This window comes from Mobula hypostoma, chromosome 8 (assembly GCF_963921235.1).
Source record: "Mobula hypostoma chromosome 8, sMobHyp1.1, whole genome shotgun sequence".
In the NCBI taxonomy this organism is placed as follows: Eukaryota; Metazoa; Chordata; class Chondrichthyes; order Myliobatiformes; family Myliobatidae; genus Mobula; species Mobula hypostoma.
This window is the reverse complement of record NC_086104.1, coordinates 33,203,618-33,218,606: the sequence shown is the minus strand read 5'-3', so window position 1 is coordinate 33,218,606 and position 14,989 is coordinate 33,203,618. Positions and strand designations below refer to the sequence as shown.

At 37.0% G+C, this 14,989-nt stretch overlaps 1 protein-coding gene across 2 annotated transcripts; it reads left to right on the top strand.

Moving 5' to 3' along the window:
* Window positions 1–874: 874 nt before the first annotated feature.
* On the top strand, window positions 875–12,845 carry six2a (SIX homeobox 2a). 2 transcript variants are annotated; one of them, XM_063055013.1, is made up of 3 exons: window positions 875–947; window positions 10,278–11,098; window positions 11,897–12,845. In XM_063055013.1, the coding sequence occupies exons 2-3, from the start codon at window positions 10,539–10,541 to the stop codon at window positions 12,225–12,227; spliced, it is 891 nt and encodes a 296-aa protein (XP_062911083.1). In that variant the 5' UTR covers window positions 875–947; window positions 10,278–10,538; the 3' UTR covers window positions 12,228–12,845. The 2 variants fall into 2 exon arrangements, with proteins under 2 accessions (XP_062911083.1, XP_062911082.1); XM_063055012.1 differs by having other exon boundaries at window positions 10,278–11,104.
* The last annotated feature ends 2,144 nt before the right edge of the window (window positions 12,846–14,989 follow it).

Here is a 14,989-nt window from a genome sequence, read left to right as displayed (position 1 = left end):
TGGTGGCCCTTTGAGCTGTTATCAAAATTCAGGCGAGAGGCAACAGTTCACACCGCCTTAGCTTCATGAAATAAAGAACAGTAAATATGATTTCAATGGCAGAATGTTTGCTAAAGCTCTGCTGACACTTCCGAAAGTTACAAAAAGAAACTCCACCACCCTTCTGTTTTGCATAAGGGGCGGGAGGAAATAACCTGCGGAGTGCTAATTCTGTTCACCGGTGCTGGACGTGGTGGCGTTGTCAGCACCAGTTTGTGTCGGGACCTTGCTCTGTCCGCCGCTGCCGCTGCAGCAGCAGCCCCGGGGATACAATGACTCGCGCACCCTGCTCTCGCCCACACGCGCAGCCCCGGGCTGGGCCACAGTGACCTGGGCGCATGCCAGGTGAAGTATTACAAAGGTAAACTTAAAGAATTCTTTTTAAATATATAAAAATCACACGCAATGCAAATAGATTTTGGAGATAACAACCACGATCAAGCGGGCAGTATGAGGGGCTATTTTCAACTTAAAGCTATTTTTGACTGGGAATGAGACAGTGGCTCGTGCAGACTAATATAGACCAGCCAGGCTGAATAGTGACATCCGTCGGGCTGTCCTGGCTATCGGAGCTCCAGAGCTGTGCAAGCTCATCAAGAAAGTAAGTTTCATTAGTCATTGCAATTGTTCGTTAACTTTCCCGAAGTCTGTGATGGTAACTTTCATTTCAGATTTCTTTAGCATAACTTGTGTTTGTGTTACTCGCCGGAATATTGGATGCAAGGTGAAAATTGACCTTTTTTTCAATCTAGGTCTGTCATGTCCTGATTTGAGGCGGCAAAGAGCCCCATGATGCTTCACGTGCTTAAATCAAACTATCCCATTAGAATCTTGGTTTAATAATTTAGCAAATGATCTAGCCACATTTTCTGGCTGAAACGTGCACGGAGAAGAAACCACAATAAAAGGTGAGTCAAGAAAATAAAGATAATTGAAAAGATGCAAAATATGTCGCACCTGTTCTTCAATCCTACACTCTTCTGAAAAGAAAAACTGCCAATAAATCAGATAGTCCTAAAGAATTATACCTTTGATATGCATAAGGTTTGATATTCTGCTCATTTGGTCATAGTTCGGATAATTAAATTGGTTAGAACTTAATTTTCTTCATAAAACTCGCACCTTTGTTTTGAACATATAATAGACTAAATTGTAGATGCGTAGGGCTGTTTGGATTTAAAACACGTTTGTTTGTAACTGAAGTTGTTTGCACGTCTGAAGAGTAATAAAACACGTAATTTCACCCAGTAATAGGCATTATTCTATTATATAATAGGCGTTATTCTGGAGGCTGGAGATTTGGGTCAGGTGCTATTCCGTTCTAACTAGTTGCAATTCTAATTCCTAATTTCCTATACAGTTGCAATTTTAATTCCTAATTTTCACTTCCAAATTTTTATTGTTTATGTGGCAACAGTTTCGAGCTGTCTTGAGGACATATGACCTTTGTGAAATTCAATTATTTGTAAAAGGTGGATTTGTAATTGTCCCTCGCAATATTCCAACAGCCATTTGTCAGAAAAACTGTCCTCCATTTATGACAAGTGAAAATATGTAAACAATTTCTATTAAAGGTCTTATAAAATTTAAGGGTCTCTGATGGCAAGTTAGTTTAGTAAAGTTGGAAAAATAATACTTCCTGTATTTCACAATATATGCACCTAAGCTAGAAATAAAAGTCTGTGCATAGCCTTTATGTGTTATGAGTTAGTGTGTTCAAAGTAAGTCTTGATTTTATTTACATTGATGAGATTAGATATTCATAGCACAGTTAAACATTTTACTGCTGCACTAATTTTAAAATTAGGTTTTAATAAAGTATGCTTATGAGAAAAATATTAGTAATCCATGAAGACAAACATCTATACTAAAACTGGACAGTAATTCACAAGAAAAATTACACACAACATATAACACAGGAAATACTACATTAGTGTGTTTCAGGTGATCATAAAGAATACTGAATATATAATTCTCTATCAGGTAAATCCATCTATGGCATGTAATCAGCCTTTCAGCTTGATTCTCAGTGCTGTTTGAATGGCAAACCTAATTCACATGACTATTTAGTGCTTAACATAGTTCTATCTGACTTATAGCTACCACTCAATATGATGTTTCAATGAACTATTGGAATGACTTTGCTTCACAAAACTAAGATTATTGTAGTATTTCAACCATATGGAATATGAATAAGTTCATTTAAGTTATGAGTTTATTTACAGTTTGTGGCATTTATGTACAATAGTCACATGTGAATATATCCTTTTTCAAGAACTATTGACTGATAGTCATGAAGTTAATTTTTGTAACACACTGCAAAATTATGAAATTAGGAATGATTTGTAGCTATTTCTGAGCTTAAAAACCCCATTTTAGGTTTTGACATAACTAAACTTTATAAATTAAGACAATACTTGTTATTTTTATTTTATTTGTAGTTGTGCCTTCATTTTTTTGATTGTATTTTCCACCAAATCACTGGTGCTCAGTCAGCAAGGCAGCAGTAGCCTATTGTCTACATACAAGCATGAGTTTTCCTGGTTATTTAATTGTAAAAATATTTGGCAGGCTAGCAGAATTATTGTTTTGCATAATATTATTTTTCTTATTTATCTACTCATAGCGATAGATTGCAACTGGCAGAAATGCAATCATTCTGCCAATAAAATCAACCCAAGGTGTCATTTCCTTCACACCACATGAGCATGTACAGTATATATTGATTCAGAAGTTATACTTTCATTAGGTTTAACATTGGTTTCATGGTAATCAGTTATTGTTCAATAATAATGGTTATCAGAGATTTAAGAGTAATGTTTGTTAAAAGTATGTATAACAGAAATGACCACACCAACTATGGCAGTTGGATTCATTCTAGCACTACTTGTCATGAATGAGGGGATCAAAGAATGTTTTTTCTTGTGCCCCTGTGTTCTGAAAAAGAGAAAAATAAATAACTTGTATTCCTACTATTGGGCTTCCTATTTCACTGGATATCTATTTTCTGCTACCAATTGCTTTATCAGTTTGTGACTTGACTCTTTTCCGTAAAGGCAGAGAATATTGGAAATCATAAAAACAGATATAATCAGCAGCTTAGGCAGCATCTGTGGGAAGAGGATAATTTTTGGTCTATATTGTTTTATACAACAGACAGACAGGCAGACAGCTTATCAAATGCAGCACTAACATAATGAAAAGACAATTCACCTTGTCATTTCTCTGTTTTTCTCCTTACTCTTTACAACATACATTTGCAAATAGTCATTTCCTTTTTAATAGCTGACTAGGTTCTGTTTTTGGCATTGTTTCTAGCAGTTGGTGTAACAATTCTGAATAAAAGATCTTCTAATCTCTCATTTTTGGAAGAATATTTATTTGTGTCTTATGGACAGCAACTCAGTGAGAATGATTTTTCTTTTCTCTTCTCAATTACAAATGAATCAAAGCCCTTACTCTCCTTTACTACTTTATTTTAGTCAGACTACATAACATGGAAAACACTTTTTTCATGATTGTAAACTTTCTGGAATTCCTTGAATGGCTCCCTGACTTTTTTTTGTTGTTGCTTTATTTTGATTTCAGTCAATTTTGCAAGTTCTCAGTTTCTCCCAAAAAGTTTTTGGTAAAGAATAGACATCATTTTACATAATGGGACATATAGTGAACAGAGGTCTGTTCAAATGCTGACTAGGGCCCCAGTGTCCTATTTCTAGCACTGAGCTACATTATGGAATTCCACCAGCATGTACCGTAGCAGTACACCAGATATATGACAGCCAGAGAGCAAAGTATCTTAAATTCCCACCTTTGTTACTAAACAGTATAATTTGTACTTGCCATACATCCTAAACAAAATTAAACAAAAATACCTGTTGAATTGCCTAGTCCATCATCTAGGTTAAAATGATTTGAGCCAATTTTAATTTCTTTATTTCTAATTGTAGGCCCTATATTTTCTGAACAAATATCAAAATGTTTAACCAAATAATTACATCAGTTCCATCCTGGATTGACAGGATAGTTCAGCAAAGACCAAACATTGACTCAATGGGCCAAAACATCATCTACTGCATTAATAAGTGATTCCATGATTTGGTGATTTTATTTATTCAATTACAACTTAATTGATTTCCAGAAACTGATTAATTTAGCTTTTCTCAGCTTACTGAGGACAACTGATCATTCCTATTGGAAAGTTACAGCCTCATGTTATGCTATGATATTAATTTAGTTTCAAGTTTATGCTGCAGAAAAGAACACATATAGTTGTTATCTAATCATTGTTTTTAGATTTATGATTAATCTCCTTGTATAACCAAATTTGTTGTTGCCGCGTTAGGATCGTTGCGTATAATTTGCATACATTCACTCCATTTCCATCACTAATTAACATAATAATGTATCCATTCCATCTCAGTAAATACATACTGTATTTTCACATAGATGTTAAAATATAAGACTGTTTGCACTTTGAGTTGATCCTTCAGTCATCTAGTCTGTCCTTCATTTCCCCCAACAGTAAACATACTATTGCTTAAGGCTACAGCCTCTCAGTGTGACGCACTTCATTTTTAAACCAAGGTGGCCTTTTAGTTATAGACCTTTTGCTAATTTTTAGTATATTTAATATAATTTATGTGAGACTGGCTAGGACAGAATATTGTATTTCATAAATGTAGAACAGTTAATGTCAATTTTAATTATTTCCACTCAGCAAACTGCTCTATTTATTTTACTCTGCTAAAATTCTTGTTTTTCTTTTACATTTATTTATAACAGAAAAAAATCTATTCAGGAATTAATCAAGATTGGTTGCGCAGAAATTGATAATAGCTTTCAACTCATAAAGCATGATGTAATCAGCAATACCTGTGTAACTTTCTATTCCACAATGCAGGGTCATCTGGTTTATATTAGGAAGTATGGATCAATTGAACATAACAACCAAACGAATAATATTAATAGCATTAATAATGAGTGGAACTGCAAGCCATTTTGCATTACAGAATATGTACATTTTAAAATGTATGTGAAAAATTTTTTCATATTTTGAAAATATATTAAGTCTGTTATCTTTGAAAGTAATAAATATTTCACCGCCCATTTAGATCGTATTTTAAACAATACCAAAAGCTTTAGGAATTAAAGAAAAACATAAATGCATTTGAACCAGATAAAAACATTATTAATTCAAATAATATACCGACTTGATATAGATAGCAAATGAGCAATAATGATCAAAGGAATTTATTGTGGGGCATTTGTGCTGAATCCTCAGCTAAAACAAAAAAAGGAGTGTATTCAAAGTGGTTAATTTATAAAATTATATACTCTATATAAATAATTAAAATATCCTGCACAATTTAACAGAAATTAAAGTTATGAGATTTTTAATAGAAAGTATATTCCAACATTTGGCAAGGTATTTATTCAAACAAATTTAAGCATGAAGGAAAACATTATAACTTTGAAACATCCTGATTATTTATACAAATGAGCCATTAAGGTGGAATAAGAAGTGCAATTGTATATTAAACCTGTAAACTATGTCACAATTTACTACCAAGTGACTTACTGTATGAATCATTGTACAAAGCAAACAAATTAATCAATTATTAGATATGTTTTGATTGCATAAGATGGTAGTAATGCCTTCAATTATTAAGTAAAATTTTGCTTTGTACTAATCCATTGTACAAAAGAAAATAAATTCTTTGTGTTTATGAGTACTAAATGCTTATGTGGAACCAGCCAACAGAACATTTGTTGGTGATATTTTACAAATGATCGAAACTTAACTGTACAACAAAAGTATAATTGCATATGTAATGTTTTTGAGACTTTAAACTAGGGACAATAGTTGCAAAATAAATATCTAAATAATTGTACTAATTCCAATGGCTCAAAGATGTGAAAATTGTATGACGTTCAATCATTATTAAACCATTCATGTGTTTCATGTCTATCATCGAGTTTGCAGTTTTCAGATAGATAAGTTATTTGATTTTCAAACCTAACATATTGCAAAACTGTAACTGCTTTCCTATGTGGCCCATCACCATCACCAGTACACGTATACATGCTCTTTATGTAGCATTGGTACGTCACTGACATTTTTTTTTCTGCGTTTTGCTTATTTGGTTATGCAACTAACCAACCGTTCTGCCACAGCGGGAAATGGAATATAGCAAATGTTAAGTATTTCAGAAATGTTATGAAGTAGAGAGTAATCTCTGTAGATGTTATCTTAAAAACTTGAGCTCCACGGGGAAGTACCTTTATTGCGATCGATCTTTTGAAGGGAGACACGGACTGGATCTGTTTGTAGTATCTTATATAAACCAGAGTTACAAATCACTTGCAATCAGCAGCTTCCTATGGCGTATCCTTGCCCAAAGTTCCTAGTACTGTATTGTCTTGGCCCGCCTATGTCATGGTTAAAAGGGGAATGAACAGAAATCATTAAAGTGGAGTTTTACAAATCGGAGGTCGGACCAATATTGTTCGGTCAGATCTGTTCTATTACCAAAAAAGCTTGATTTACTCGAGTTAGAATGGCATATGTGAGTGACTAAAGGCGACTCGGGGATCTTTTTTATTCGCACGAGGGGATTTGAATATTCATAATACATTATGTGACACACGACGCTGGGAAGAATATTTCGGCAAAGAACTAATTTTTTCAAAAACGTTATTCATACCAGAATTGATAGTAACAGAAAAGGTAAATTTCCACATGTAGAAATTCGACTCTCCATTTGCACGCCAGATTACGTATTTGCACTTCACTTTTAATCCTGCCTATAGGCGAATTAGTAGGCAGAATATTCTATTTATTTTGGGGAATAATTGACAGAGTATTGAACATTGCAAGGGAGATACCACGAACAGTTAACTCGAGTTTCCCCTGTCCACAATAAATGAGAACATTTACAGTTACATCAGTCGCATTCGTTAGTTAAAGTCTGATAAATTAAATATACGCAAACTTTTGGTTAGGATTATGGTATTTAAATTAGTAATGATTTAGATTTGAAGGCTTAAAATATATTTTTGCTTAAATAATGAAACGTCGTGAAATGAAATATTACACTACATAATAGGTTGTAATTTTCCAATATCAATAGGAAGGAGCTACTATCACTTTAGTTTGCTTCGACATCTTGGAACAATCAAGCAAATTAAGGCCGGTCGACCTACCAGCTTCTCGGGTTAGTAGTAGGAGGTTGTCAAAATACGGGGCAGCCATTAGTAGAAACGTGATATCCATTCATCAGCAAGTCTAATCACTGGTCAGGCTCAGCCGAACCCTCAAGCCTTCCATTCTCAGATATGCAGCCCCGGCAAGAAGGAGTTTACAAATATTGTCAAATTGATTCTAGTACTGTCATTGAGTCCGTCATTCGCTGTTTGCCCCACGAAGCCTTCCGCCGCTTGTTTTGCTCCCCACTTAAAGAACAGGATTAACTTTCACTCTTAATTGAACAGGCATAGAATGCCGATGAGATTTTCCATGTCTCCTTTTAGCAACTATAATTTTCTATATTCTAAGTATACAATGCGTTATTGGTATAATTACCATTTTAAATATTTTGCGTTTATTTGAAAATCCAGGAATCCACTTCCTGGTTTCTAATAATAGACATATGCTATTTTTATTAACCCTACTGTTTTATTGTCAGTACTATTATGGTTCCTCGGCGTTTCTCACTGCGTTTGTAATATGTCAGTATTGGTGAAGCAAGCAATCCGGCGTATGGAGTGAATTAGGGTGAATATGCCTCAGTGTTGTTGTTTTAAGATCCAAGCTCATGATAAGCAAACCTAATTGGTATAAGTGACAGAGCTAATGCGGAAATAGCTGTATTGTTATTCTCTTGCTCTTTCCTTTTTCCCTCGCTTCCGGATTAAAAATATGTTGACTTCCACTTATAATAGATCTCTCCCTTTAAAAAAAATAACCGACGTTATACAGTTCATTGCCTTATTTGTGTATGTGTAGTCAAAAGGTATGGAAAGTACTCTGAATTTGGACTTGTGCAAAGGTGCAAACTTTTGATTCTCCCCTCGGGTGCCCTATAATATTAATAACGGAATTAATATCCGACTTCGCCCATGTAAAGGGTCGATCCACTTTGAAGCGCCCCTAATGCACAGCAGACCCGAAATAATTCCGAGCAACAAAATCGCGCACAAGTGCTAGCTCATAGTGATCAGCGACTGTTGAAGTATAACAAAAATGCTAACTTTTGGAGATTGCTAATATTATCTGAAATCTAAAGTAAACAACTTAATGATGTGTTTTTTTTCTTCTTTGGAAAATACAGTGAACGCCTTCTGCAAAACCTTTTTTAAAAAGGGGTTAAACACGAGCCAAAAGCAAATACTTCAGAATAAGTCGGAAGGAATTTCCGAAATTAGTTGAGATGAATGTGCAGGTTTGCCGGATAAGTTTAAAATGAAGAAACTGTGATGGAATCATAAATGAGGCAGGCCCCCTTTACACGGCTCAGAAACTAAATAAATATGGACAATTAAGTTGTAACCACAGCGGATAATTTATTTGTTGTGCTCGCTAAACATAATATAAATGTTATGTTTTCGATAATGGTTTGCCTGTGTAAATGCTGGTGGTGAAATGCTTCGATAAAAACGAGAGCAGTTTTAGCTGCAGTGAAACGTTTTATTTCCTATGTTATCAAAGATCCCCAAGCTGGGGCTGTAATGAAAATTGGCGATTCGCTAATCGCTACTAAAGGCTTTGTTTCCCAATAAACTTATCTGTGCGGCTTGCCTAATTTACCAAAGAGCGGGAAGACGAAAGATTTTTCAACTCGTCGCCGGTAAAGAGAATGAGTGTTCTATAGCAACAATGACTGCCGCGTAGGGACTGTGTGAAAGCTAGAATGAGAGATTTGGTTGCGGCTTTGAAAGTAAACCTGTCGGAATAAGCATCCACGCTTTGTTTTGTTAATTCGATAGGTACATTCTCGCCTTGTTTATGATTCAAAGTGCTCCTGACCAACACGCTGGAAGAGTTCATTACTTGCATTGAGAAGCACTTGGTCGATCCAATTTTCTGGTCTTTGCTGAAGTTGTGACCGGTTACCGCAGATTTTGCTCCTGGCAAAAAAAGCAGCTGTTTGCTTATTCCGACCATTGCCCCCACACAAAAAATAACACGCGCGCACAGACCATCATCGCCATTCTTACCTCCCCTTTAGTACTGAATGTCATGAAACGAAAGCTCACTTAAGGATAGATCAGGTGTAGGTTATAGTGATCTGCTGTGGCCTTTAATCTCCTTTCCTACGTGAAAAGAACGCATCACGGCACTTTGCGAATTTCTGAAGGTAAGTTTACGGTGGGAACATATCCCGATTAAAAAAATATCGCGTTGCTATTTTGATGAAATCTTAGAACGCTGAAATGCAGCTCTTCCCTTAACGATTCGTGAGAGTTCTTGTCAACAAAATAGTACTTCCATCCTGTGAGTTGTTGGCTACACTTTAAGTACACTCGCGTCTTTCCAGTGCTACACCAACTAGCGATATCATGCACACTATTGTGGTGAAATATTACATGTTTGTTTAAATGCGGCCATATGATATTTTATGTTCCTCTATGAAATAATGAGTCGATGTCTGTATTATCAAAGTCGTACTTCTATCCAGCCTCGATTGAATGAAAAATAGATTCCCTCGATGCCCTCCCCGTTAGAAAAGCATTATGGGAGTTGTATTTCAACTACAAGGGTCAAAGTATTGCGGAATATCAAAGATGTAACTACAGATACCAGATCCCACCACGATCACGTCCCCGCGTTATTTCCAGATCACTGGCGCCACCCTTGTGTTCTTCTGCATCGTTGCCACGAGGAAAAAAAAGCGCTTTTTGCGCGGCTCACTGCGATGTCAATCATCCAGGGGGCTCCATGAGGTCCTTGTCAAAGCAACTGAAACAAACAAATAGGCAGCAAAAGAACAACAAGAAAGATCAGTTTGTCATAAGACTAATAAAGCGGATCTTGTTCTCGGTGTAGTCGATTCGATTGTCAGGCCGGAATCGTATAACGCAGTGCAGTGTTACAAGGTAGGTTTTGAGTAGAGCTGGCGCTGCAATCTGTTAGCTCAGCGAAGGAGACACCTCAAAGGGGATCGGGTTACTTTGAGTGACAGCGTTTCCATGGCAAATAATTTGACTAACTATTGTCTTATCCTCACTATCCGTAGGTCAGATAACCAACCAATCAAATCCTACATAATGACTATTCATGCCAACTTAGAATAATATTATTAAAAACGAAGAGAGAACACTCTGGACGTCTTCAAATGCAGTGTGTTGGGACTTCTGTGAAAGAAAGATTTTTATACGTCTACAACTAAAAGTACTGGTAGAGACCATAACCTTCAATTGAAGAAGAGACACAGAATACTTTTTTTTCCATTGAGGACCTGGATGTGTTTTTTAGACTATCTCAAGGCGGGGGAGATATGTCGATGCTTCCAACTTTTGGTTTTACTCAAGAGCAAGTGGCGTGTGTGTGCGAAGTTCTCCAGCAAGGGGGTAACATCGAGCGGCTCGGCCGCTTCCTGTGGTCATTACCAGCCTGTGAACATCTGCATAAAAACGAGAGCGTTCTCAAAGCCAAGGCCGTGGTGGCTTTCCACAGGGGCAACTTCCGCGAACTCTACAAGATCTTGGAGAGTCACCAGTTCTCTCCGCACAACCACCCCAAACTGCAGCAGCTGTGGTTAAAGGCTCACTACATCGAAGCCGAAAAGCTGCGGGGGCGGCCGCTGGGGGCCGTGGGTAAATACCGCGTTCGGCGCAAGTTCCCATTGCCGCGCTCTATCTGGGACGGCGAGGAGACAAGCTATTGCTTCAAGGAGAAATCGCGCAGCGTCCTGCGGGAATGGTATGCACACAACCCGTACCCTTCGCCTCGGGAAAAGAGGGAGCTTGCCGAGGCTACCGGCCTCACCACAACACAGGTCAGCAATTGGTTCAAGAACAGAAGACAGAGGGACCGGGCCGCCGAAGCCAAAGAAAGGTACGAGTAAGTAAAGAAAAATAAACTTTTTAAAAACTTAATGACGCTTGTAGCAAACCACAGCGTTTCTTGTTTGCAGCATTCTGACTAATCCCTGTGCTTCCTCCGCGATTAATTCAAGAGCGATTCACGGCTCTTCTATTATACCCACGTCCCTTCAAAAAAAATGAAGTACGACCGAGCTGACAGTGATATCGGAAACCAGAATGGTTCTTGTTTGTGTTCAATAGAAATCTTTGCACTGCTCCTGAAAGGCGGAAGATGCGGCTGAAGCAAAACAAAAGTTTTGTAAAACTTTTCTTTTCCTAATGCCAAGAACCGTTAAGTAAAGACGACCTGTACGGCGTGTCATCTTGCTATTCTGACACACGTATGAATTATATTCTACTCTCGCCGTAGGTCACGATAGCAAATACACGTTTTAAAATTAGCACTTATTGTGTGTTTGGTCATCGATCGAGGTCTCCGTGTTTTAGTTCGGTCCGTATGGCGAATATTTTCATAAATTAAGCAGATTAGAAATTTGAATTCAACAGTGGGTAACTTTCTTCGCCACTCCCAACGTCATTCATCCACCAACTAATGCTAATAAATCAGAAAACTGAGAAGCCTGAGGTGCTATGTGATATTACAACCCCTTGCTCTTGGCGTGTAGTCCGTCAAGTAAGCGAACGCACATTTTGGGTATTTTGACATAAAGGGTTCCGTGTATTAATAAATGTTAATAGTTAAATTTTGCGCTTCTACGATTGGGAAGACACTTCCTCTTTATTTTTTTTTGTTTCGTTCTCCACGCAGAGAAAACAGCGAGAACTCGAATTCCAATGTTTCAGCCGGCGGCCACAACCAAATGAATCCTTCAATGAATGGGAACAAAAACATGCTAGCGAGCTCGGACGAGGAAAAGACTCCATCCCAAACGCCAGATCACACTTCGAGCAGCCCCGCACTGCTATTGGGATCTCTGGGCCAAAGCTCCAACTCCAGTATGCAGCCATTGCACTCTCTGGCCGCGCCCCCGGGTCCTAGTGCCGTAGCGGTACCCAATTCAGATGTTATACATCATCATGCTTTACAGGACTCTATGCTCAATCCCATGTCGTCCAATTTAGTTGACCTTGGCTCGTAAAAAAATGCAAATTTCCTTTTATCTTCGAACAAGTAAAGACGCTCTCAAGATTATCCTTTATATATTTTACTTGACATTTAAGCGATGTGCATAAAAAAAACTAGCGGATATTTTGTCAACCAAGGGAAAGAATGATGGATATAGTCATTCGAGTTTTAAGGTACTGTATTAGATCACATAAGAGATTGGTGCAGCAAAGTCTTAAGGTTTTTTTATATAATGGATGATGATTTGTTTAGACAGACACGTTTTTATTTTACTGGTCACTAATTCACGATCTGGAATTCTTGCTCCCACTTAAAATTACACTACATATCTATATATCCAGGTTAACAAGAGTGAATAGGTTTGTAATCGCGTGCAAAGCGAGCATTTTAAGTTTTGATAAAAATAATAAAAAATCACGCTGTAGGAAGATCATTTACCTGTAGGTGAAACCTGTACAGAAAGCTGGCTTTCCTGTAGTAGAATGCGTGGAACGTTTAATCGCAGCTATATTGGACTGAAACAAATCAGTAAAAAATAAGCAAGCATTATGAATTATATCGGTCTACAAGAAGGAATACTCACGCGCTGGATAAGAATTGTTTTATTACTGTTTATATTACGTGACTACAACCTTTGGGGGGAAATTCTGCTTATTTTATAATAAAAATAAGACACATCTAAGGTCTGAAACGTTTACTTTCTTCCCTCCCGCCCATCAAATACTGTATTAAGCTATAATTTAATTATGTATATTTTAATATCAACTTCAAAGTGGTTTTATATTTCACGATAACTGCTAAACTGCTTATGCAATGAATGGTAGTCTCTTAGCTGTTGCCTTTCCCGTAACTATGCTTCACGCTAATAATACGCATTAGATATAAACTAACTGTTGCCACCGCATTTGTACGAATGTTCTAGAGAATTATTTTTAATCTGATTATGGCGTTATAATTTTAATATTCATAAAGTAGTATTGGATTTAAAAAATCAAATGAATAAGGGCCATTTAAAAATATTATAGCTGAAAAGCAACATGAGCAAAGTTCTATACAAAGTACACGTCGTTATTGTAGCCGCAAATAATTGTCTACACTCCTACATAGCAGTGTATACCGCTTAAAACTATATTTAATATGTTGTTATTTAATTACATAAACAAAATGAAACATCCATTTGAAAGTTATAGCTATGAGCTAGGCTTATGGAGTGTTTCTGGGACTTTAACTCTCTTTATTTTAATATATACTACAAGCAAGCGTTCTCTCTGTTGTATTTAGTTTCATTTTATTCCTCGAAGTGCGAGTAACTAAAGTTACTTTCATAGCCTCTTCCAGCAACTAAGGTGATATGCGTACTCGTATATGCGTGGGGCAGAGCAACATGCCACATCTGGGATTTCTTATGCTTCAAGTGCTGGAATTAAATTGCACTGGTGAATGTGCGATCGGTGATAAAGAAATGCGTGCACTGAAGGTAGGCGCAATGTGCATGGTGCATTTGGAGGCCTCTATTTTACATTTAAAGTTTTAGAGCCAGCAGTGTTTTCAGTGCAGCAAAATCTAGTGGCGAATGAAACTAATTGAACGTTTATATCTGCACTGGGGAAATAAAGCATACAACAAATGTGACTCGTGGGATACGCAAACTATAAAAAACTAGTATAAGTAACAGCAGCCATTTGTTCTCAGGTTCTTACATTGCGTTTATTGAGACTTGGTATCTTTAGGGCTTTACGTAATTCTCTTCTTTCCGTGTCTGGTCGCAATTATAAATCTTATCGCCTACCAATATGTGTAAATCTCCATCTGTCCATTTGCTTATCTGTTGTTGCATTTCTGTGGTGTCTTGGCATTCTGAATTCGCATTTTGGAGGCTGATCTTTACTGCTTTAGATATATATATATATATATATACATACACACACACACACACACACACACACACACACACACACACACATTTGTATATATAGAGAGAGCGAGGGAGAGCGAGAAAGAGAGAGGGAGAGATAGCATCAGAAACGTACGATGATCACTAGGCACTCACCATGACCAGAATTTTGTTTACATTTTGCGGTATATCAATTCCGATTGTTATGAAACGCCATATTGTTTTAGTTTTATGCAGTTACCAGTGATAGGATTACTTCCCATTGCTTTTGAGGTGATTTTGTCAATAAACAGATCACTGCAATAAAGGAAGAAAACTTGTTTTTTTTAAAGGTAAAGTGACGTAGTTATGGATGGGGATCGCTGGTGGATTGGTTACTGACAGGCTTTAAGTGAATATTACAACTTGAAAATCATCTACACACAACATATCACATAACTGTAACCCAATATGCGGGATATTGTTTTTATAAAGGTTGCCTTAAAATCGCCGACAAGTGTGATGCCATTTATTGACTAACAGTCGTCGTTCATGGTAGCCTAAAGCCTAAATTGCGTCACTGGCTCATTCATACTAGAAGATACTGCTCTTTTTAATGTTTATATACTCTTCAACTGCCGTACACTGATAGTCCCGTGCTGTACTCCAACATGGGCAATGGAGCAACAAATTTATAAATATACAATGTTCCTGTGGTTGGGTAAACATATTAAATTACACGATCCTCAAAACCGGCGATGTTTCTCTCTTATAATTCTATTACACTTTCCTTTTGTTTTAAAATCTGATTTAGTTGAGGGAGAAGCAGCGAAGAGTGGAGGAATTATTATTACCTTACGTTTAAGAACGAGTCGTGTTTAATGGTGCGTGCTCAGTCGGAA